This window comes from Platichthys flesus, chromosome 24 (genome assembly GCF_949316205.1).
Source record: "Platichthys flesus chromosome 24, fPlaFle2.1, whole genome shotgun sequence".
NCBI classification, from domain to species: domain Eukaryota; kingdom Metazoa; phylum Chordata; class Actinopteri; order Pleuronectiformes; family Pleuronectidae; genus Platichthys; species Platichthys flesus.
Genome location: NC_084968.1, coordinates 12,675,757 through 12,700,117, shown reverse-complemented (window position 1 = coordinate 12,700,117; position 24,361 = coordinate 12,675,757). Strand labels below are relative to the sequence as shown.

At 48.1% G+C, this 24,361-nt stretch overlaps 3 protein-coding genes, 1 long non-coding RNA gene and 1 other non-coding gene across 5 annotated transcripts; 2 read left to right on the top strand and 3 right to left on the bottom strand.

Moving 5' to 3' along the window:
* Positions 1 to 809: 809 nt before the first annotated feature.
* On the bottom strand, positions 810 to 6,235 carry LOC133949647 (cysteinyl leukotriene receptor 1-like). Its single transcript, XM_062383584.1, has 5 exons — positions 5,011 to 6,235; positions 4,221 to 4,413; positions 3,230 to 3,397; positions 2,907 to 3,074; positions 810 to 2,806 (listed from the first exon to the last, which is right to left on the bottom strand). Exons 1-5 carry the CDS (start codon positions 5,114 to 5,116, stop codon positions 2,299 to 2,301), a joined length of 1,143 nt encoding a protein of 380 aa, XP_062239568.1. The 5' UTR covers positions 5,117 to 6,235; the 3' UTR covers positions 810 to 2,298.
* Positions 6,236 to 6,523: 288 nt separating this feature from the next.
* trnag-ucc (transfer RNA glycine (anticodon UCC)) lies at positions 6,524 to 6,595 on the bottom strand. Its single transcript has one exon. It is a non-coding gene; the product is annotated as a tRNA-Gly (tRNA).
* Positions 6,596 to 7,825: 1,230 nt separating this feature from the next.
* LOC133949643 (CXXC-type zinc finger protein 5-like) lies at positions 7,826 to 14,341 on the top strand. The gene is made up of 4 exons (XM_062383577.1): positions 7,826 to 7,954; positions 8,869 to 9,087; positions 9,513 to 10,559; positions 12,146 to 14,341. Exons 2-4 carry the CDS (start codon positions 8,971 to 8,973, stop codon positions 12,191 to 12,193), a joined length of 1,212 nt encoding a protein of 403 aa, XP_062239561.1. The 5' UTR covers positions 7,826 to 7,954; positions 8,869 to 8,970; the 3' UTR covers positions 12,194 to 14,341.
* A 1,625-nt stretch (positions 14,342 to 15,966) lies between these two features.
* Positions 15,967 to 22,348, bottom strand: LOC133949593 (E3 ubiquitin-protein ligase Topors-like). The gene is made up of 4 exons (XM_062383514.1): positions 22,126 to 22,348; positions 19,254 to 21,703; positions 19,026 to 19,160; positions 15,967 to 18,797 (listed from the first exon to the last, which is right to left on the bottom strand). Exons 1-4 carry the CDS (start codon positions 22,216 to 22,218, stop codon positions 17,006 to 17,008), a joined length of 4,470 nt encoding a protein of 1,489 aa, XP_062239498.1. The 5' UTR covers positions 22,219 to 22,348; the 3' UTR covers positions 15,967 to 17,005.
* A 321-nt stretch (positions 22,349 to 22,669) lies between these two features.
* On the top strand, positions 22,670 to 24,243 carry LOC133949676 (uncharacterized). The gene is made up of 2 exons (XR_009920162.1): positions 22,670 to 23,002; positions 23,342 to 24,243. It is a non-coding gene; the product is annotated as an uncharacterized LOC133949676 (long non-coding RNA).
* Positions 24,244 to 24,361: the final 118 nt, after the last annotated feature.

Here is a 24,361-nt window from a genome sequence, read left to right as displayed (position 1 = left end):
GTGAGGCCTCATTGGAACCTGAGACCAGATGTTAAAGGAACAGTCCATGTGTTGGTTCAGCTGAGACACCATCTGTGATCGCACTGTCCTTACTGATGTGTCTGAGATAGAAGATGTGTGTGTGTGTGTGTGTGTTTCTATATGTGTGTGTGTGTGTGGGGGGGGGGGCTGAACAGGAGCCGATCACAGTCAGTTCAGCTGCTTTTATGTTCATGGTCTCACTCAATGTGTGTGTCTGTGTGTGTGCATGTGTGTGTACAACAAAAGGGTTGGGGACAGGAAACACCTGGAGGTTAGGAAACACACACACACACACAGGAAGAAAAGTGTGTTTTCTTAAAACACACAAAATCATTATCTGTCTGTTCCTGATTTTGACCTTTGACCTTGTGGTTCGCTGTGTGTTGATTGGCTCTCTCAAGCACTCGTAAGGTGTAAAGTCGGAATCTTTTCATATACAACAAAAATGTTTGTGTGTTTTTTGTCATAATGGCTGAGACAAAATGTCACAGCCACAGACTCTTTATAAAACTGACATAAAAGTATAAAGTGAAGCCAATGCAAAAGTGTCTGAAACCTGTATTGTATGTTATGACCAGCAGAGGGCGACTCCACTGGTTGATGCAGTGGTGGCTGGTAATAAAGTATGTTTGGGGGGGGCGCAGTGACTCAATAAAAACAACACAACATACAATATGTCAACCCTGTAGCCTTCATGGAGCCTCACTGTGTCTAGGTGACTGTGGAAACTTTCATGTGAGAGATGTTGTGAGAGAAGTTTTAGGTCCCCCCCCCCCCCCCCCCCCCGTCAATGTCCACAGTACCTCTTTGCAGACACTTTGAAACAGCAACCAGGGGAAACAATAAAGGGCAACACTTACACCACATCCAGTTAGTCACCTTTGTTATTCACAAGAGTGGGAGGAGCCCCGGGTGTAAACTCGTCCTCGTCATTTGCTGCTGAGCCTGTAAAGCAGGTCCAGACCAAGTTCCTTCATCATGAACATTGAAAACATCCTTGTTGCAAACATTTCATAAATGTTGTATTTCATGTGTTTTAAATATAAAACTAAAACAAATAGAAAAAAAAGAAAACTTAAAACACGGGATTGACCCGGATTTCCTCTCGTGATGTCATGTAATATGAGTGTGAGGGGGGTTTAAGGGACTGAAATATAACAGACATAACATATAACATAATAACATACTGGTCATTATATATAATACATATTTTTTTCATTTATATGGAACTTATCAAAACAAATTAAAATAGCTTCACAAATAAAAGACATACAAGTACAAATACAAACATTTCAGCATGACCTTACATTACAATAATAAAAACTAGAATTCGGTCAACAAAAGGAACTAGTTAAGATAAACGTACGTTTTAAGCTTTGATACAAAGGAACATACTGGATTTAGAATTGATAATTTAATACGTTGAATTGGCTCATAATGCAGTTTTAACAACTATTTAAATGGTTTAATCTGAACTCCATCATTATTTATTGTTTGCAACCATAATGGAGAGTGTTTTGATCATTTTCTCATTTATCTTTACTATTTAAATTTCAGTATCAACAATGTATTATCACCAACATGCTGGAGTAACACCCTCTACAGGTCAGAGGGATTATTACAACTGTAATGGATCTGCAGACTCTGTTTGGATAAGGCTGCTGAGATCAATGATTTCCTGTGTCACCGGATATACATACTGGATCTTAACCAGGAAACAAAACTAACCTGTTCACAAGAACAATACACAAGGCTCATTGTTGTGTGAGACTCTGTAAAAAACAACACAAACACGCAGTGAGATAACTTGAAGCTGTATCCCGTGGGGTGTTCGCATGAATGCATTTCCGTTCCAAGTGACTCAAGCTTACAGTAAAACACAAACATGTAAATAAAAGCGCTTCTCTGGTAAACATACAGGCACACACACATACACACACACGCACACATATACACACACAAACACACACACGAGAAACAAGCCAAAACCAACATTACATTGCTTGTTCCGTTTGGCTCTCAGCTACGATCCCATTGGTTCCTACTGTAGATGTGAATCTTTCTCTTCAACAGCACCTGAAACCTCCTCCTCCTCAACGTGTGGATCCTCCTCAACAACTCTTGAAGCCCCATGAGGGATTGATGTCTGGAGAACTGGAGGGTGAAATCTGTCATCTAAAAATAAAAAAATGAAATGATCCTTGATGCTGTTTGCAATGAGGCGGACTGTTTTGATTGGCCGAGCTACAGAGCTGCGTGATGACCCTGCAGGTGTCCTCAGGTTTCAGGTTCCCTTCTCCCAGCTGAAGCTCTGCGTTGGAAGGACCTCCTGCTGTTCCGGAAAACGTCCCTCAGGTCGTTTCTGAACTTCTTGGCTGAGTAGTAATACAGCAGAGGGTTGACCACGCTGCTCAATGCCGCCAGACACAGCGTCACCACCGCTGCTCGCCGCAGCACCACTGTGACCTCACAGGGCCACTTGTCCAACACGGCGTGCAGGTGCACTGACCTCATCACATGATAGGGCAGAAAGCAGAACAGGAAGGTCACAATCACCATTGAAACCAGGTGCACAGAGCGTTGTCTTGTGTGGTGGTGGCTGTTGCCGGACTGGATGCCAGAGAGGCTAGACCCGGCCATCAGGTGACGTATGAGGCTGCTGTAGCAGAGGATGATGGTGAGGAGAGGAAAGAGGAAGCCCACAGCCAATGACACGTAGTTTAACTGTAGGAGACGCCTCCAATTGGATTCATCATATGGCTCGAAGCAACGAGAAGACCCCAACCTCAGAGAGAGAGAGACAGAAGAAAGGGAGTTAAATTGGTTCAAAAGATTTCAAAAAATTCGTAGATCGAATTTGATTCTGAGGTAGGAGTCGGTCTCACCTTTCTTTGGTCCCTTTGATCAGGAAGGGAGAAACGGACACCCCCACAAACACCCAGATTCCCAGACAGACCAACACGGTCCGAGTGGGTGTGACCTGAGAGTTGTGTCGGAGGGGCTTGGTCACGGCAAGCCAACGGAGCAGGCTGAGTAGAGTGAGGAAGAAGATGCTAAGGGAGGAAGAGCAGCACTTTCAAAGAGTGTGTGTGTGTTCTTGTTCTATTCACATTGTGAGGCTTCAACATCCTCATGGGGACAGTCCCCATAAAACTAGACTTCATTCAAGGTTTGAGTATAAAGTGATGGGAACAGGACTGCTTGTTACCTAGTGTATATGTTGACGTAGAAGATATAGCCACATAACTGACACAGCCAATCAGGAAAATTCCAAACTCCATTCGTCAAGTAATAAAACGCTCGGAGTGGGAGGGTGAGGGAGAAGCTGGCGTCTGATAGGGCGAGGTTCATCATGACCACACAGGCAGAAGAGCCTCTGGAGGAGAAAACAGGAAAACAGGGTTGGAGCAGTCATGTTGGTTTTGACCATGAACAGAATATATACATTTTCAGAGTCAAGAAAACATGATAAAAAAGTTCCATGGGAAACAGTTCTGCTCCTGTCCACCAGGTGCTGCTGTGATACAACTCTGAATTAAGGGACACAAATGTCTTGATCGTTGCATCTATTGGACTCTCTGTGGAGGCCGCCATGTTTCTTCTAGTAGCCCAGACTGGACAAACTAAACGCCCTTTGAGTTTTTATGAAACCCTAAGGTTACCAGAGATTCTCTTCGATGTTTGGAAGAGGAAGATGAGGTGATGGTTGCTCAGCTGCCCAATGCAACTTCACCACTCTATGTCACTAAATTCTACACACTGACCCTTTAAGGTGAGAGCAGGTCGGAGGGGAGGAGGACACAGAGACTCCACCTCGATACAAACCATCCTTCTGATCATTAAACGGCTGTGGGCCAGAGAGAAACTCTGTATGTTCACGGTTTATTTCCATTGTTCTTCAACAAAGTAACAGGATTTAATGAGGATGAAGATGTTCTCTCCCACAGGAGGTGCAGGTGCAGCATGTATGACTCATTCCTCAGTAATTCACATTCCACCGCCCTTGGTAGTTTGTCTGGTTTCGTCTGTAGGGGACACACGGCATGGCTTCGCTGGAGCACACTTAGGTCAGCTGGTCGTTTGAAGGCTTCAGAGGTTCAGGGCATGAATGTAAACTTGTCACAGGAATAGAGATGTGTGTTTTGGTGCGTTTGTGTGTGTGTTTGTGTGTGTGTTTGTGTGTGTTTGCATGTTCTGACCCTCGGGGACCCTGCACGAGGAAAATCAACAGCGCCCCAGTGTTGCACAGAAAGGCGAAAGGAAACACGAGCAGGTAGGTGATGATGTAGGCGTTGAACTTGAACGGATCATCACTGTGTATACACATCTCCAGCGTGTCATTCGTCACAGATGTGTTGCTGCCGCTGGCGCCGGGCAGAGTTCCCAGATGGACTTCAGAAAACACAAAGTCACGATTAAAAGCTCTCGATTGACACAATTACATAAAAACTCATCTGGATTCCTGTGTTGACGGGAGGTGGGTTGATTTTAACTGTTTATTTAATTCAATCTACCTTTTACTTTTTTCTATTCTTTAAGGCTGAAACATGCCTCAACCAAATAGGAAATCTACCATGTTAAATTTATTGTGCAATTATTTTAATTATTTTTTTCCACACCTCATTAGTACGTGACTGGCTGAAGTAAGCTACATTAGATTACATTTTAGACTACCTATTGCATTTATCTGCTGTATTTTTGCAGATAAGTTGTGTTGATTGGTCAGCAGTACACCAAAGGTTTTTTTTTTCGCATTTCCAGAAATATTGAATTTTTTCTGTTTCTGTTTTTCAGTGCCCCCTGCACCCTGATCTGTGGGTTACGGCGCTACACATTGAAATATCGTTTCTGCTGACTCATCAGGACGCAACAGAAACTACATTCCTCAAAATGAGTTTGTAGAAAAATCGTACTGTTTAACAAGTCAGGGCTTAAATGTGAGTAAGACATTTAAGCTTTTAAAACCAGGATGTGAAAGATGTCACTCACCACTCATCCTGTGACAGATTGACCAACATCTGAGTCTTTGCGTGTTCCCTCCGTTCCTCCTTCTTCCTCTCTGATGTTCAGTTTTCAAATCCTCCCGTCCTGACATGTATGGGCGTGTCAGACCAGTGGACGGAATTCCCTGGAAGTAAAATAGAGCACAAACCAGTCCAGGCAAAACGCCAACATAATTCAAAGTGGATGAGCTCTGATCTCAACAAGTGGACTCTCATGCACTCTCCTTAAATAGTTCCTTTTCAACTTGTTTACAAACTCTAGTTACAAAGAAGGAGAGAGAGAGAGAGACCAGGACCACTTGTGTATAGTCAGGTTTCAGCTCTGCGAGGGTAGAGATTTTATTAATGATAGCAGCAACAATCCATATAATAATAATAGTTGTTATCCCGCAGAGAGAGAGAGAGACTATGGGATGGAAAATAAACACATAGTTAATGATATGATGTCTTTGATACACAAAGGCTTTTCATTTTACAGATGAATTCACAAAGTAAAAGGTACAACAAGGAGATGGCAACACATAATCAAAATCCCAATAGTAAAAAAAAAAAATAAGATGAAAAATATAATAAAATAAGATTAAATAAAATCTGCTGCTTATTAATGTCATACAATCAATGCTGGAGACCAGCAGAGAAGCTGGGAGTCCCTGAGAGTCGGTGCTGAGAGAAGGTTCATGTGATGACATTGTGTTTAATGCATTTCATCAGATTCATATTTGTGACTAAAGTATTCATTTGAGTATCAACGACATTTTACATCTGATATTTTCAATTCTTTAAATCTATTCAGTTACTGACTGCTGGTGAATATAAAAACTATGAGGAAATAGTTGGCGTTTTTTTGTTTTCTTGTTTACACATTCTCAGGAAGTCGTGTCTGATGGAAAGAAGGTTTTCATCAGGCACCTGAAAGGACTCCATGTTGGTTTTAGATAAGAGACCACAGCTGTGATCAACTTGCTGACTCTTCCCCGTCACTGAGGAGCGTGTTCAGAAGATCTTCTGAAACGAAGCTGTGTCTTCACTGAAACATGCTGCTCCATCTACTTTTAACTTATATTGTTTGTTAATCATCAAAACAAACAAAATATGGGAAAAAAACAACCAGACTCCAGCTTCTTTCACTCTTTCATCACGTCCTGACTTAGTTTCTTATTTATAACTGTTGTACTCTCTTGCTTCTGTATGGCAGGGAGAGCAATGAGGCCCTGGGGCCACAGAGACTTGCTCCTTCTCTGGAACTCCCAAAACATATCCTGCAGCAATCTTAACAATGTTCAAATCATTGACTTCTTTTAAAGAACTTCCTTAAAACCCATTTTGAACAGACTTACTTTCATGTGATTTCATGCGTTTTTAATCGTTTTATAGAATTAAATGTATGGACTCATTTTAAAAAATGCAGTCGAACCGCAGCATTTCATGTGACACACTTCATTGGATCATATGGATACAACAGAATTGAAAAAATTCTAACGAAATGTAACAAAAAGCTCTGCGTTGGCCGGGAATCGAACCCGGGTCAACTGCTTGGAAGGCAGCTATGCTCACCACTATACCACCAACGCGATGATGTCACTACGAATGTGGTTAGAGAATAATACACTGCGGTCTACCCCCCCTGTTAGCTTCTGCCACACATGAGCCGGGTTTTGTAAGCTGCGGCCGGTGACAGCGACGGCCAAGTGACGTTTTAACCGGAGCCGATTATCGCATATACCGGAAGCCGTCGGTTCCCCCTTCCCGGCGCCTCCGGGTTTAACGCCCGGAGGAGCGAGCAGCGACGGGAACAGTAAATCCCAGCAGCGTATCAACGAGGCTCCGTTTTAAACACGTCACAGAAAACTGCAGTCAGGTGGATGTCCACTAGAGGGCCTCATTTCACCATCGTGGGAGTAGAGAGTGAAAGTGAGGCCTTAAACTGGAATATACATAAAGACAATTAATGTATGTGTATAAAGACAATAAGTAACTGTAAATAAAGACAATTTATGACTCTTTATAAAGACAATGAATGTATATAAGACATTGCACATTATTTTGGTTATTGATGCACTGTACAATGTACAAAATAAAATTTTAATAACCAAGTATTGATCCATGGGTGAAATTGGTTTTCATTATAGATATTTAATTAAGAAAATAATTGTATATATACATATATATGCAAAAAAATGTAAATTAGATGAACAAGAACATTTTATATATATATATATATATATATATATATATATATATATATATATATATATATATATATATATATATATATATATATAGCTTTCTCTCTCTCTCTGTTTGTCTCGCCCTCTGTCTCTGTCTCTCGACTCCCAGCAGGCAGCCAATCACACCGCACGCGCTGAGCGGCACGCTGCCAGTGCCGCCGCCGACAGCTACAAGCACACACACGTACACGCACACAAACACACCCCTTCACAAACACACACATACACACACCCCCCTCTCCGTTACTGCACATCATCTTCGCGTGCACCAACCCCCCCACCCCTTCACTCTGTCGCAAGCACGTCTCACGTCCCCCCCCCCCTTTATTCCTATGGAGATGTGTGTCTTTGATGTGTGTGTGTAAGTATGTGTGTCTTTCCTCGAGCTCGTCTTTTTTTCCCGCCCCTGCAGGGTCTTCACTCCCCCCTCCGCGCGCCGCCTCACGCTCGTGCCAAACCCAGGTGATTATCCATCCGCCCCCCCTGTTATCCATCACCCCCCTCCCTCCCGCCTCGGTACCGACAAATCCCCTCCCGGTGCCCCCCCCCCCACACACACCCCCACCCCCCTCTCTCTGTCTCCTTCCCGCCAGCCATGATCCGTGGCGGGCTAATTCCCAGACGGTCTTTTCCTTCTCTCTTCCTCCTCTTCTCCTCTTTCCTCCTCTTCTCCTCCTCCTCTTCCTCCTCCTCCTCCTTTCGGTAAGTAGCATCAGCAGCACCCGCCGTCCATCTTCTCCTCCTCCTCCTCCTCCTCCTCCTCCTCCTCCTCTCCTCCGGACTGCATGCTGTGTTCACGGTATTTATCGGTTCTTATCGGTTTTTATCGGATCTGTCTTTAATAATATTGACCCCCTACCAGCCCCCCCCCCCCCCCTTCATCCTCCCTCACACTGTGCCTCGAGGGGCGCGGGGGGGGGGGGGGGGGGGGGCTTAATGTGTCGCGTGGGAGATCCCCCCCCCTCACACACACACCCCCCCCCTCCACCCCCTTGAGGCAGTGGCCACCGTGACCTTCTGTCGGAGCTCTAGCCGCCCGGTTGACCAGACGGGGTAATTAGTTCCGCCTCGAGGGAGCGTGAGGGGGGCAGCGCGTGCGTGTCTCACGGAGCGCGTGCATGTCTCAGTGGATACGCACACGCTCAGTGCAGAAACACACTCTTGCTCTTTCCTCTGCACATGAACACACTTTGTGCGTAGACTGTCTTTGACGTGCACACACACGCACATGCAAGCGCACATTTCTACGCATGCATGTGCGTGTGTGTGTCTATTTTTGCGTTTTGGGTTGTCTTGATGGAGACTTGCCAACAGTTTGTGATGTTTGTTGAAAAGTGAACATGATGACCTGGTTTCTGTGATTGACCCTGACTTACATAGCGCCCCCTGCTGGACACTCAGAGCAGCTCAAAGTTCCACTCAGTTTGAACTTAGCTGGAACTTGGACCTGTTTTCAGACTCGAACCCATGGACATTTTCTGTTTTTCACAACTGAGAAACAGAAAAAAAGGGAAATGTCGGAAAGATTTTGACGAGAAGTGGCGCCCAATGATGTCACCGAACCAGCATCAAACCTTCATCACCTTCCTGATTCTTGTCCTTGTTTTCGTTCACAGAACAAGACGAGTGGACCACACGGGACCGACTGCTCCCCGACTTCCTTTGTGAGCCAGTGTGTGCGTGTGTGAGTGCATGTGTGAGCGCAAGTGTGTGAGGTCATGTCGGGCATGACGAGTGGCGTGTGTGTGGAGAGCGACCTCTCCTCAATGCTCCAGAGAAGCTCCGCCCCCTCCCACCATCACCCGAATCACCATGTTTACGGCGGACAGGGGCAGGTGAGTCACGACCGAGACAGACACGAGGTCACGTGATTCGCTGGAGTTCACTCTCATGGTTCTCACCAGCATTGTTCATCTGTGAACAGACACCGACAACAGCTGGTGAATTTAGTGAAACGTTAACAGCTAATGAAGAGGTGGAGGAGACCAAAAGCAGAGAAACAAGAGATAGAGAATTCATTCAGAGAAATGGGAACCAAAGACAACCAACCATTCTTTTTTGTTGAAAAAAAACTAGAACATCTGGCTTTTGGCTTTTGGCTGCGAAGGAAACAACTTGCGTTCTCTTCCGGGTCACATGACTCCGCAGTACACCCTCGTAGCCAAGTTTAAATATTTCCTCTAAAGCTCTGTGAACAATCAGGTCGGTGCTCGGTTTCAGTTTGTGGGTTGATTGGATGATGATCATGTTTCTGTTGCAGGTGTCCAGTTTGGCTCCGATGCTGGATTACACCACGGAGATGGACCGCTACCGTTCCTCCATCGCCAACTTCTACAAAACCAACGTGAACATGAACATGAACGTCACCAACTTCCCCCAGTCGGCCAAGCTGGCGGCCCGTTTGGCGGCGGCCGGCCCCATCTTCCCTCCCAACGCCGCTGCCAGGCTGGGCACGATGACCACAGCGCCCTGGGGCTGCCACGACAACATGAACATGAACCACCCAGCCGCCATGTTTTGGAGCCGGCCCAAACCAGTGGGAACCGCCCCAACGCATCACCACCACCACCACCACCCCTCTGCGACGCAGGGTCACCTGACCTCCCCGCACTCCCACAGTACCAGCATGCACCACGGCGGCGCGGGGTCTGGAGGGGGATCAGGTGGAGGGAGTGGTGAGGGGGGAGGAGCTGAAAAAGATGGACACACTGCCTCCTCACTTCCTGTCACACAGGGATCGGCACACCATCACCCCATGGCGCCGAGCAACGCAAACTTTCTTCCGGGTTATGGCGGTGGTGCGGAGTGCGGCATCATGAACAAGCAGGGACACGCCCACACAGACATGATGAGCCTATCAGAGGGCGGCAGCTGCAATGGGGGAGGGGTGATGGGTAGTAGCTTCTTGGGGGGCCTGGGATTACCACCTGGGGTCATTGTCATGGCCATGGGGTCGGCAGGGGGCGGGATCTCAGATGCTGGCAGCGCCTTCCAGATGACAGGCGGCCAGCGGGCGCTAACGGACTGCCAGCAGCACAACTCCTCCCCCTGCCCCTCCTCCTCCTCGCCCTCATCGTCAGTCGTGACAGCAGGGGGCGTGGCCCTATCTTCATCGTCGTCCTCTTCATCGGGGGCGGCGGCCAAGAGGAAGAGGAAGCGGTGCGGCGTGTGCGGGCCGTGCAGGCGGCTGATCAACTGCGGCGTCTGCTCGTCCTGCCGCAACAGGAAGACGGGTCATCAAATCTGCAAGTTCAGGAAGTGTGAAGAGCTGAAGAAGAAACCAGGGGGAGGCGGGGGGGTACTTGAGGTGAGGACGCTCATACAGACCACACACCTGGTTTTAACATGTCGTTTTTGTCATCTGATGTGTGAAGGCACTTAAATCAGATATAGATCCAATCACTAGAGACCACCTCCTGTCTGGGCCACGTTTCCACATTCTGTGTGTGTGTCTCTCTCTCTCTGTCTCTCTCTCTGTCTCTCTCTCTCTCTCTCTCTCTCTAAGTGACATCGGACACATCTGTAAACTCTGACTAGGTTGAATCAACATGGTTGGGTCTTAACTAACAAACAGGACATACGTGTTCTTTGCATGTAGAGCATGGAAGTGGGATCTGAACACAGGAGACACTCTCAGGACAGATTGGTGTGAACACAGGTACTTAGTGCCGGCCACTTGAGGTCGGATCTCTCAGGACGTATGTTAATACCAGGTCTGAACAGGGTCCCACACACAAATGGGGTCACATGCACACACACTCATGGGTCACTCACACACATACACACACGTTCACTCACCATCATACACACACACACACAAACACAGACAGTCATGGGTCACACCAAGATTTGTCATCCTCTCTTTAGGTGCTTGGCCGCTTGTGTGTGTGTGTGTGCGTGTGTGTGTGTGAAAGAGTGTGCGTTTGTGTGTCCTGGCTCGCTTAACCCAGATCACTGCCAGCGGGGCATGAGCTGGAAGGCATTTCTCACCCTGTTGAGTGTGTGTGTGTGAGACGTGTGTGTGTGTTCGAGTGTTAACGCTGTGCAGATGGTGGGTGGTGAAAAGCGAGAGCACGGTCCCTGCTGAGGTCTGGCAGGCTGCCAACACACACACACTGACACACACACACACACACACACACGTCTCACACACCACTGATTCAAAGTGATAAAGCGAGCTGCAGGGAGAGAGGAAAAGAGCAAATTTATGTGCTCCACTAGTGTGTGTGAGGGAGAGAGAGAGAGTAAGTGCAATAAGAATTAGTGGTGATCAATAATTCATTGACACCGGTGTTCGACCTCACTGATGACTCTATATATCTCACTCTCACACACACACACACAGACACACACACACTTCTTTCTGTGGGAATCTCGACAAACTATCACTAATTATTCCCTCGGCGTCAACACACACACGGTATCAACACACGCATCGAAACAGTGTGTGTGTGTGTGTGTGACTGTGAATTAGCAGCCGTAATCTTCCTCAATTACACACTAATTGGACCTGTGGAGGCTAACAGCAAGCGACAGCACAGTGTGAGAGTGCGTGTGGATGTGTGTGTGTTTGTGTTTGTGTGTGTTCAGGTGGTTTCACACTCTTGCCTCATCCCTTCTCTGTCCTCTGTGAGGTCTACCCAAAAGTTCCCTCAGCCAATCAGAAAGTTCCCTTTGTGAAAAACCCTCCTTGTTGTTTTGGTAACACAACAATCTGAGTAAAATGAAGATCACTACATGAAAGGTCATGTGACGTATGTGATCAGGTGGTCCCAGGGGGCGATCGAGATGGTGTGGCTTCACTTTTGGGAGCAGCCATGTCGTGGATAATTTACTTACAGTTTATGATTTCATTTCTCTCTCTCACTTCTACTTGTTGTCTCTTTGTCCTAGCGGCCGCCTTCCGTCCCGACCGGCGAGGCCTTCCGTTGGTTCTTCTAGCTGTCCCTCCCTCCCTCCCCCCACAGAGTCGCGGCTCAACGCCGAACAGGAAGTCAACATCGCATAAGGAAAACAAATCAGGCTTGAAAGACGTCATTGGACGAACCTATCTGGAAATGAACCTGACGCTTTGAGGAAGGACTTCACTTTCATCCTTTGTGAAAATAAAAACTGCAAATCCCACGTCAACCGGAACAGGGACGCAGCGAGGAGGATGAGGGAGGAGGAGGGGACAGTTTGGTCAAATAAAGGAGGAACTGGCCAATCACCATGGCCGTGTCCAGACGTTAGAAAGGCTAAAGCCATGTTAGCATTACAGAAGACTACAGTAATCTGGTTCCAAATGCATTTATTCTGTTGGCTGCAATCTGCACCCTTACCACTAGATGTCACTACATCCTACACTGTGGTTCTGATGTTCATATGGTCGGAGAAAGAACTGACCAATCAGAGATCATTTTATCTACATCAGTGATTTACACTTAAAAACTAAATCTGAAAACATAAGATTTACAAACTTATTAAAAGATGTGTCCGATAGGATTCTGTAACGGCAGCTACTCAATGTTACAGACAGTTTACAACCATCAGCCTCATCATCACGAAATGTGAATCAGGATATTTTGCTAGATGAATACGACTCGACTGAAAATCAAACAGAGCGTCAGCAAGGTCGATGATGACAGCTGAAAAGATAAGATGTTAACTTATCCTATGAAAAAATAAGCATCAATGTCGAAGCCCTTTCTGAAAACCTCACCTCCTCATGTTCATACAGACACGGTCAACACGACCCCACCTGGAGCAACCTTCATCACGTGGGATCAAACTGTCGTCTTCTTCCTCCTCCTCCTCTCAGTGAACAGGAAATCCAGCCGAAGCCAAACCAGGAAGTTTCAGGCCTCCCCTTTGACAGTAAACTGGACGACAGGAAAAACCTCAGCGCGAGTACGAACTGACCTCAGCAGGAAGTGATCCAAGACTGTTATTAAGGACTACAAGTTCACTGCAGTAGGACTTCAGTTACCACATCACTGTTATCTGTCTCTTTTGTCTACCTCCTCCTCGAGAACTTTAAAGGCACCTTGATTGAGTTTGACCGGGTTGTGTACACGCGGGTACGACATGATCTGGTTCTTAACTACCGATGGTCCAGAGCTGATCTGCTTCATCATCCCTCCATGTTTATTTTAGTTTTTTTTAATTCTCGGGTTTATTTCATTGCCTGAAGTGAAACGTCTGAATCTCTTTTATCCATGTGGATTTCACTGGAAAGTTCTCAGGGCGCAGTAACACTTCCATTTGGTTTTATATAAACTAAAACTGACTGAAGCTCACGTTGTTGTATTTTTGTATCATGGACGTTTTTATCATTTGTCTCTTCAGGAAAAAACAGAGACTTATTGATGATTGATTATTGGCTTTGAATTGACACGTCTGTTAAAACATGACCCGAAGCTCGAAGAAAGTTCAGAACCAGTTTCTCTGCTCCTCTATTAGTGGTGACCCACAGGAGAGTGCACCTGCAGCTGAAATGCATCATGGGAGCTCGCAGGAAACTGTTGGAACTTCTGAGATGAACCTCTGGACTGAAGGGAACTGAACAGAATCAGATCCAAGTCATTTCAAAACAATTTCCGTGTTCCGTTTTAACAAACTGATCTAATATTTCACAGATTGAAAACGCAACCTGTCAGCTGATTGGACCACTCCGCATATTGATGGAGAAAATCTTTATTCCAAAATGTAACGTAGCTTAAAAACTTTACATTACTCCCCCTAGTGGCAGGTTGTTGTTCTACCCCCTACACTATACATAAAGATGGACGACGTAAAAAAAAAAAATTGATGTCTATTTGGATTTTTTTTGGTTTAGTCCATGTCCCATCTGCCAACATAGAGAATCTGTCATGTCGTCCATCTTTAGTTCCAGCCTGTTCTATCCACGCGAATGTTCCGCGTAAACTGAAAACGCTGTTGATTACATCATCGATTCCGACGTTAATGATCAACTGAGCGCCTCATGATGATGTCATCATGGCGTCAGACTCTGCTCTCGCCGACATGTTGGAAATAATGTTGTTTTTTTGGGGTTTCATGAGGAAAATGTTCACCTCTGCGTGGGAACTGAAATCAAACGTCCCCTTTTTCTCAGGGTGGGGTGAGGCGACGTGGGGGGGAAGGGGGGGCTTTGTTTTTTTTGTGTGTCCTCTTCCTCATGTGTTCTGTCTCCGTGACGACCTCATGTGCTGAATTATAATAAAGCATTTCAAAAGATCAGCGGCGGATCTGTGATAGAAGGGACGAATACGGATGTCAGGTGATTGCATCATACAATAGTGTGTGTCTGTGTGTGTGTGTGTAACAGAGAGAGAGAAACAGCGGGTGTGAAAATGAACAATATGTATTTGTGTATTTGCTTGATTTTTTTTCCCACAAGATGGAAGCTGTGTGTGTTTGTGTGTGTGTGTGTGTTTGTGTGTGTGTGTGTGTGTGTGTGTGTGTGTGTGTGTGTCATCAGACGGAGAGAGAAAGACAGAAGAGCTGGTTGTCCCTGACGACGGTGCGCCGTGTTGCCTGGCAACAGCGCTAACAATGGCCTGCCAGCAGTGTTCTAGAATGTGGGCGTGGCCTGAGAAAGAGAGAGATGGAGAGGGGAACACAAACAGCTGTGACGCAAACAACTGATGTTTGTCAACAAACAAACAAAACAGTTACGTTTGTAACAAAGACTTATTTTTATGGATTCATATTTTTCTTGATTTAAACTAAAACGTGACAGTGATCATATTTCACTCGTCTGATCGACTGCAGCAAAACCCTACAGCATCCAAACAGTCACATGATAAGACTGTGAAAGGACGGGGGAGGGGGGGGGGGGGGGGGTATGAAGAAAGATTTCCACAATGAAGTTGACATTTTTTTTTTCATGAAATAACGACCGAGGAGAATCCATTTTCATCACAGTTACTTCTGGAGCACAAATCCTGAACTGGACTTTGTTCGCATCTAATATCGACTTGATATTAAAATTGACTTCTTGTAATGTTTTCGACTCTATGATTATTTTATTAAGTGACCTTTATACAATCATGGATCAGGACCTTTCTCAGGACCTCCAATAATCTTTTCTGGTTCCGCCTTCTATCTGTGCAGCGACCGGACTCAACTCAACAAACACGTTAATTATTCAACTTTTTAATGTCGACCCACAAGTCAGCGTCTGTTTTCAGAAGTGTAACAATCCGTCGTCTATTCTGTTTTGAACTAAATCGTTAAACATGTTTTTCCATCTGTGCTTTGCACCACCTTCAGATTAATGAGGAAAATCAATACTATTATCAGAATACTTCATTTAATCCTCCTTATATTTAGTCATTGAATGAATCTCATGGTTATACCAGGCGTAACCAGATTAGCTGTGATGTTTCTTAGAAATGTGAGTGACTACAAGACTGTAAAAGTTTATTTCTGATCAATGTTCTCGTCTCTGATCACGTTCCAGGTGATTTTTTTGTAGTTTTTGTCTCTTTCACTTTTTGTCGCTGATCCACCACAGTGGTTAACAGCCGTTACCAGGGGCCTGATTAGTTTTAATTAGTGTGGGTGAAACTCTGTCGCCCCCTGGAGACTCATCGTCCCTCAGTCAGAGAGAGAGAGAGAATGTGATGGAGCACAGAGGAGGTGAAAGCTTGAGTCTGGCTCCATCTGGTGGTGAGTAAGACAAAACGCACCCGAAGTTGCTCAGACGTGAAAATGAAAGCTGCCCAATCTCCAGTTCCACCGAGAAGCATTTAATTAAAAACAAAAACAAACAAATAATATTACAAGGAATTAAAACCTTTCAAAATGATTCTACAGCCGCCAGGGGGCGATCCAGATGAGACGTGAGCCGTCATGTCGTCCATCTTTATTTAGGCACCGCTTATTAAACATTCTTACAAATGGTCAGTTTTAAATCACTTTAGGTTTTACACTTCTTTCACATCTTCGCTCATTTACGCGCTTACGATTCCAATCATCGCACACCACAGCTGTGACATCCCAAACTTATTATACTTAATCATGTATTTGCAGATTACGTATTTACCTTTTCACCTTGAATTTAATCATTTCATCACGTTTACTTTAATCCCTGTTTTATTTAACTCCAGCTACTGTTTTATAAAACGTCCGATCTCGATTGAGAGACAGGAGGCGTGGTCAACAACACTGCGTTCATATGTTAATGAGACTCGTCCATCAACTGGAGGCGGGACCAGGCATCAATTTATCAACCAGTAAGTTTTTTTTCGTTGAAGTCAAATAGTAGTTTTTTGTTTAAATTGGATTTTGCATCAAATCTCAATCTCTAATGATTTATCGATTAGTGGCTATATTGAAAAACAAAATAAGACAGATTAGAAAACGTAGAAAAGGTCACATAGAAAAACCATTATTACTCAACTCATTTTTTTCTTTAACAATTGGTTGTATTTGTCTTTTTTATTATTACTTATAATAAAGTTTAGGGATCAACTGTAAGATATCAAACCACAATTAAATTTTTTTGGCACGAGGTTTTGATGACATCTTTGAATAAATTCTTTGTGTTGAAAATACTAAATATTTCGATGCTTTGTCCCGGCCCCAGAAAAAAACAACTATCACACAAAAACAAAGTATATTTCTTTGTCCATTCTTTTAGGCGAGATCAGATGTGTCCACAGGAACGAGAAGAAGAACATTTTAAAATCAACAAAACGAAAATAGTCAAAAACAAAAGTGAATTTCGGATAATCGCTCCACGAAGTCGCGCTGGGCAAACATTCGTCAAAGGGCGAAGGAGTCCGAGTGGGCGTCAGCGGAGGCGTTTGAGTTCCACTGGTTGTGTGGGGAGGACGTGACGCCATCGTCTCTGTGAGCGTCCACAGGATCAAAGTGGTTGTGATGGTTTAAATCAGTTGAGTGTTTTGAGAGCGACTCGACCGGAGGTTCAGAAAGACACTTTCTGGGTGACGTGGGTGAGGCTGCGTGGTTGAAGTGTCCGTCAGTGGCTGGGGACGGATTCATAGAGTGCAAATCAACAGGTGGTGACGTGTCCCCAGGGCTGACGTCTGAAAACGTGTCCGTCAGTCGCTCTGCAGCTGCACAGGAAGAGCGGGGGTCAGTGCGATTGGGACTTTCACGAAGGACGTCAACGGGCAACGACCTGGCGGGAGACGAGGGACTCGGAGTCCTGGAATCAACAGTCGAAAGCAAAAGAGGAGACGTGTCGTTGGAATTAACTCCTGAGAAAACGCCACTACCTGCTGGGAAGGCTCCTGCAACACCACTACTGGGAACGGGCAAGTCGGCGGGCGCCACCCGAGAGGAGGCGGGCCCGAAAGTCTGATCGCCTCCGGAGGTAGAGTGATTGTGAGGCAGCTTCTCTTTGGACCAGCCGCTGACGGCCGAATGGAAATCAACAGAATCAACGGGATCAACGGGAACAACGGGAACGGGTGAAGATCTAAGAACAGAGAAAGAAGTCTCTTCTGTGACATCACAGCTGGAATGTTCCTCTGACGAATGAGAAGAGTTCATGACGTCCAGATGTGGTAAAACATCAGTATGCGTGGAGCCGTTTGCAGAAGCAGACAATGAATCAACGGGACTCGTGTGTTTGATGCTGGTGGTTAGAGCAGCCGAACGTGGGTCAGGCGCCACGACTCCTCTCAACGCCAGAGAGCTTTTGAAATATTTCTTCAGCGCTGAATTGGGAGCGATGGCCTCAGGGGCCAAGCGGGCGTCAGCAGCGGGATTTGAACGGCGGTCAGCAGAGGAGTGAGGCGAGAGGCGGTCAGCAGGGGACGGGTGAGGACTTCCTGCATCTTTGTGTTTTAATGGTGGTGGCGTGTTTCTGTTGTGGGCTCGCACCGGACTGGCCTGTCTGAGGAGCGGGGGGACGTCCACCCCGTCCTCTCCGACCCTGAAGTCCATCTGCTGAAGAGGAGGCAGCGGCGGGGGGGAATTATGACACGGCGGCAGCTCAGTGACATCAGGAACTCTCAGATCAGCTGACCTGCTGCTCGGCTTCGAACGCGCCTCGTGCAGTTCCTGAAAACGCTTTGTCCTTGAGTCGGGTGAACGGCCGGGTTCAAAGGTCACAGAAAGGTCACACTGAGGAGCAGCGCATCCCTCCAGGTCGCCGAGGATGGTCGCTAGGAGACGAGTGTCAGAGGTCGAGACCTCAGAGTTTCTTTTGCGATGATCCGTCGTTATGGGGATGAAGTGGTTGTGTCCGGTTGGCTGAGGGCGGCAGGCCGACAGGGACACGCCCTCCTCCACGTTCTCCACGTCCACATCGTGATCGCTGCCGTTATCGACGGGGATGGGACCCGGCGGCTCCGCCTCCGACCCGTCTGACCCTCTGTCCAGGATGTCCACAGGCAGGTCGCCGATCTCTTCATCCAAGGCCCCGCCCACACCGGCAGAATGCACCAACGGGAGCGGAGGGAGGTCGGAGAAGTCGACGGTCTGCTGGCTGCTGAGGGGACTGCTGCTGCTGCTGCCGCCCCCGGGTCTGATGTTGACGTCGTTATCGTGGCTGGTGTCGCTGTCGAGGGTGATGATGACTGGAGAGCTGGGGGGGGGGAGAGAGAGAGAGAGAGAGAGAGAGAGAGAGAGAGAGAGAGAGAGAGAGAGAGAGAGAGAGAGAGAGAGAGAGACTGAGTTATAATGGAGCAGAAGTCTTCTTCTTGTCAGAGGTGGAGATCTGATAATTTGACTGTCGATGTGCTAACAACAACACACTGTGGAAAAGACATTAGTTGTGTGTGTGTGTGTGTGTGTGTGTGTTTCCCCCCCCTACCTGCTTTGTCGTGTCTTCCGGTGGCGTTTCCTGCGGCGCTTCCTGGCGGGGGGGTGCGCTGCGTCGGACAGGATCGTGCCCTCGTAGATGATCTCCACGCTGGGACTGCGGTCTTCTCGACACCTCTTGCTGTGGCTGCAGGACAGACGCACACAGACGAGAGGTTTACACTCAGAGTTTTGTTCACAGTTATTTACTTTTTGTTTCCTCAAAAGTGGCTACTCTCACCTGTCACTTCCAACACTCTCCCTCCTCTGTGAATCTCTCCTCCTGCCTCCGTCTCTCCCCCTTTTCCTCCTCCTCTCCCGCTGCTTCTCTCCAGGGTTCCCACTGAGGGGCCTCCAGGTCGGGTCCCGGTCGTTGCTGTCCAGGTGGCGGCTCTTGTACTTCCTCTTCCCGCCGGGTTTGTCTCTGTGGTGAGCGTCGCCGGGGGAGAGCAAGGGCGGCGTCTGCGGCAGTGGCGACGACAGCAGCGGGGAGAAGCAGAAGGCGGAGGAGGAGTGTGATGGGGAGGAGGCGGAGGAGGTGAGGGGGGAGCAGCGGTACTCACAGCTGGAGTCGGGTGGAGAACTGGACTCTACGCTGGAGTGGAACGGTGAAGGGGATTGTGAGGGGTGGCACATCATGGCGGGATAGATGGAGCGGTTTGGGTTGCACAGAGTTCCGCTCCTGTCCGGCCCCGTCTTCCTCCTCTTCCTCTTCTCCTTCTCCTTCTCCTTCTCCTTCTCCCTGGCCGTCTCACTGCTGGACTGCTTCCAGTCTCTCCGGCTGTCCTCCGGCCGCTCGCCTGGGCTGAGCGTGCACACCGTCTCCGGGCTCCTTCCAGAGCTGGCAGACCATGAACGTGCACGTGAACAACGCCCGCCCACTTCGCCATCTTTCTCCTTCTGCTTGTCGTCCGCCTCCTCTTGGAAGGCGGCAGATGTGGAGGGGGGGATTGTGGGTATGTAGGAAAGAGGAGGAGGGGTGGTGGCGAGTGGAGGCAGCTTCTCCGTCGTCTTCTCCTTCCCCTCCTCGTTCTCGGAGTCGGAGGACAGCTGCACCAGCTCAGGAGTTCGCTCGGCGATCGGCTTCTTGTATCCCACTATAAGACACTCCTCCTCCCCCTTCTCCGCCTCCTGATTGGTCGCCTCTTGTGGGGCGGGGCTAAACGACAGGGAGGCAAGCGAACACGAAGGCTCAGCAGTGGAGTAGGAGGGGCCTGGAGTCTCGTCATCCCAACCCGTCATACTGAGGCAGCTACTTGTTTGGAAGACATCCTCTGAGCCTCCTCCAGCCTCGTTCTCCTCGCCCTCTGATATGGCGATAACAGAGCTGCTGTCGGAGGGGCTGCTCATCCCGTCCAGCTCCATGGCGGCGGCCGGCGGCTCATACACCGCCTGCAAGTCATAGTTTTCCAGACTGAGCGGTGAGCGGGCGAAATTGACCAGCTCGTGCAGGAAGTGGTCGGTGCGAGCCAACAGGAACGGACGCAGCTCGTCCTCGATGGTGGGCGAGTCCTCCAGGCCGTGGCGGGCGAGCTGGGCCATGATGATGCGTTGGACTATGTCCACCAGCGTGCCGTGGGCGCCGTAGAGCACCGTGAGCTCCCGGCGCAACCAGGGACGAAGCTTGTTCAAGTGGACGGGGTTCCGACGGAAGCTCTCTGCGGTGATGTCACACTGCTGTCCCTGGTTAACGCCACGGACCCGTATGCCGCTGCGGTAGAGAGCGCGGCGGAACGCCACCGTCTCTCTCTCCCTCAGACGCCGCACAGTTCCACCGTCTCGCTGCAGCCGCTGCCTGGTTGCCAGACGGGTCATCAGGCGCCGTGTCGCCCGGTCGTTGTGCGTCCTCGCCCCCCCGAGGCCCGTCAGTCCCTCAAAGATCACCCCTCGCTCCGCCAGGTCGGCTCCGCCCCTCATCCTCTGCTGGTCCAGGTCTTCACCCTCTCCACTGTCCTCCGCCACCACGGGAGAGACGGCGGGATGGTGAGGAAGAGGAGGGAGAGGAAGAGGGGGAGAATCGAGGTACCACTCCCACACCCCCGATCTCCTGTTTCCTCCTCCTCTTCCCCCCCTCTCTCTCCTCCGCCTCCTCGTGTTCGTCTCTAGACCGTCTGCCGTCCGGTGTCTCCTCAACATCAACCTCATTTGATGGTTGCTCCTTGCCGCTGACGCCATCGCCGCCACCATTGCCACGGTGGCGGCGACGCTGCTGTTGGCCGGCGGCGGCCGCAGCGTGTACTCCTTGAAGTCGTCCTCGGCGCGGACCGAGTGCAAGATGGAGGCGAACGGCTGCTTGCAGAGCGGGCACTCGGCCTTGTTGTGGGACCACTCCTGGATGCAGGGGAAGCAGAAGCGGTGCAGGCATCGGTCCAGGTACGCCAGGTTGTTGAAGCGGTCCAGACAGATGGGGCACTTGGAGTCGGGCGAGGCGTCCTCTGCCGCGACCACCGCCCTCGCTGAGGCGGAGGAGGTGGGAGGAGAGGAGGTGGGTGGAGAGGAGGTGGTGGCGGCGGCTGCGGTTGAAGCTTTGCTGGAGTTCTTCCTGCGGCTGCTGCTGCGGCTCTCTCGACTCCTCACCTCCTCCTCCTCCTCCTCCTCCTCCTCAGGCTGATCGCCTCCTGCCGCACCTGGACCTGCACCTGCAGCATCACGGCGACGCACGCGCAGTTTCATCCGCGTGGGCGCCATCACCTGAGGGCAGAACAAATCATGAGGTGCATTCTAGGTCATGTGACTGAGTTTGTCTAATCAGGAAGTCGTTCTTCAGTTTTCAGTGCTTTAATAAACCTCCACCAGGTGAGAAGGGCGACACTGACGTGAATGACGTCAATGGCTCAACACGTCAACAGGAAGCTAAGCTAAACGAAGCCTTCAAATTCACGCCTGAGAACACAACAATGTGATACTAACATGTTAGCATCTACTAGCCTAGCATGCTAGCAGCGCCTGACAGAGCCGTGCTGACGTTAACCGGCAGCTTCAGGCTCACCACGACGGTCCATCGGTCTCCTCTCTGCGGGGTATCACCGGTGCCTGCTCGTTAGCCCGCAGTGATCACAACAAACACAGCCACGCTAGCCTGTTAGCATGCTAGCTCTGTTAGCTCTCTGTACCTGAGCAGAAGTCGACTCGCTCGGTGGCTCCGGGAGCTTCTCATCCGGTTTCTTTCTCCTCCTCCCGGCAGAGGTCCGCGCCGTGGGAGGCATTCGCCGTCAGATCTGTTACCCGCCTCCCGGGCTCCGCGGCTCGGGTCCGTTCTCGCTGAAGCTCCGGTCTCACACACACATTTGTTTCAGGCGATTTCGTCCAAACCGAAGCTTCTCTGCACCGAGACAGGCCGCGGGGCATCATGGGAAATGAACCTCCGGCTGAACAAAGATCGTAAATAAAGACGATGACTCACGCACAACACAGAACCTGAATCCGAACATGTTTTTCTTTAGAAATCCTTATTTTGACTTCATACCGAAGAATCTCTGCTCAGACGCATTATTTTCTTTATTGATCATTCTTTTAATTCCATGTCTCATAAATGTATCTCTACGAGTCCGAAATTCATATAAACATGTTAAATTATCAAACGTTATGGTTTATGAGATATCCATAGTAAACGCATGTATTAACTTATATTAACACACTTTCAACATATATACGTTACACAACATATGTATCTACTATATACACATATACATACAAATGTGTGTGTGTTTACTTGGTTTGCACTCATGTAGAATGTATAAAGAATCAAACATATTTGGGGACAATAACAATAACCCATACGAATCATATGAATCAGAGTGAAACCTCCCGGTTGTGATTTTGCATGTCGTGCTTTTCTCCGGAGCAGCAGGGGGCGCTGGCGTCATCAGGTGAACCCTGGAAGTAGCAGGGGGAGACGGCGGTGTAAACAAGGTTCTGTGGATCCAACCTGGACCGGAACAGAAGATGGAGACGTTCAGCAGAAGAACCGTGGACCGGATCCACTCCTCGGTGCTTTGTTCTCTCTGTCTCATGTCGCTGTCCGATCAGGGGAACCTGTGTTAAACCAGCTGCTAACGGCTACCTAGCACCCAGTTAGCATCCAGCCACTGCACACTGGTGTTCTTTGGTTCACTAGCCGCTACTGGTTAGCTGGTATGCTGTTAAGCTAGTGGTTAACAGCCAGTTAGTAACCAGTTAGCAACCAGTAGCCGCCTATTAGTTAAACCAGCTGCTAACAGGGAAATTTACTAAATTACTTGTATCATTTATTTACACCTGAGCTGTAACGTGATCAATCTTTGATTGTAATCTGATTACACACGTCATGTGTCTCTTTCTGTCTCTCAGGTCCTGCTGGGGGTTGTGGTCCTGTCCTGGTCTTACGTCATCTACGCCAGCAGGGTAGCAGCTCATTGGCTGCTGGAGGAGCAGACCGCCGCCCTCCGACAGGACTGATGGTGCACTGGACCCTCACCAGGTCAACTTGGAAAGACATGGACATTCAGGGGATTTGGGTGATGAGCATCAACCCTGAATGTCTCACACAAGTTGCAGGAGACGGCAAGAGACGAAGACATAGACGTCAACTGAGAGGGACCAGGAGATTCCGACCCTGGTGTGGATGAGCTGTGAACAGAAACACTGATATTTCCACAGCAGACGTCACTTCCTGCCTCCTGCAGCTCCACCCAGGCTCCACCCCTCACCTGACGAGTGAGCTGGTCCATCTCCTGCAGCTTCTGCACATGAGAAACAGAAACTCCAGAAAATGTCCAGACACTATTTTACAGAGTTCGTGTCTGAAAACCACTTATGTTGAAAATGTTATTTTATATTACCCACTTTGAAAATGTATTTTATCTTTTAAAATGTATTTAAAGATGACTTATTGTCAGTTTTTCAACGTCTTCACTGATTTCTCGGAGAATGATTCACTGATCTTGATGACAATAATCAGAAACGTTTAGAGAACTGATATTTCCGCTCTATTTATAGCTTTATTTAATTGATTGACTGTTTTTGGAGGATTGAGCTAGACTGGAAGTTTGTTTCATTTACAGCTCATCAGATTTTTGTGTAGCACTTTGACCTACACCGACCTCACGCTGACACCATGCACCTTTACAAGCTAATCATTCATGCTAATCTAACCATCCTTGTTTTTGTATCTTCAATCTTAAAGTCCTCCTCCTGACGAGAGACGGAAATGTTTCCAGTTCTTCAAATAAATAGAATTTTATAAAACTGTAGTTGAATTTCGTGCCATTTTATATTATGTCGTATATTTGTTGATAAATCTGATTCATACTTGTTTTTATCAGTGAAAAAAGCTTCAGTTTCATCTAGTGTAATATAAACCAGTGTTTC

Excerpts from the sequence above, each read along its gene's own strand:
- LOC133949647 (XM_062383584.1), bottom strand. The coding sequence starts at position 5,116 with ATGTCAGGACGGGAGGATTTGAAAACTGAACATCAGAGAGGAAGAAGG. Across the intron at positions 3,398-4,220 it reads CTCGTGCAGGGTCCCCGAGG|AGGCTCTTCTGCCTGTGTGG; the intron begins GTCAGAACATGC and ends TTTCTCCTCCAG. Across the intron at positions 3,075-3,229 it reads TACGTCAACATATACACTAG|CATCTTCTTCCTCACTCTAC; the intron begins GTAACAAGCAGT and ends TTCCTCCCTTAG.
- LOC133949643 (XM_062383577.1), top strand. The coding sequence starts at position 8,971 with ATGTCGGGCATGACGAGTGGCGTGTGTGTGGAGAGCGACCTCTCCTCA. Across the intron at positions 9,088-9,512 it reads TTTACGGCGGACAGGGGCAG|GTGTCCAGTTTGGCTCCGAT; the intron begins GTGAGTCACGAC and ends TTTCTGTTGCAG. Across the intron at positions 10,560-12,145 it reads GAGGCGGGGGGGTACTTGAG|CGGCCGCCTTCCGTCCCGAC; the intron begins GTGAGGACGCTC and ends TCTTTGTCCTAG.
- LOC133949593 (XM_062383514.1), bottom strand. The coding sequence starts at position 22,218 with ATGCCTCCCACGGCGCGGACCTCTGCCGGGAGGAGGAGAAAGAAACCG. Across the intron at positions 21,704-22,125 it reads GCGAGTCGACTTCTGCTCAG|GTGATGGCGCCCACGCGGAT; the intron begins GTACAGAGAGCT and ends TTCTGCCCTCAG. Across the intron at positions 19,161-19,253 it reads GAGAGTGTTGGAAGTGACAG|CCACAGCAAGAGGTGTCGAG; the intron begins GTGAGAGTAGCC and ends TCTGTCCTGCAG.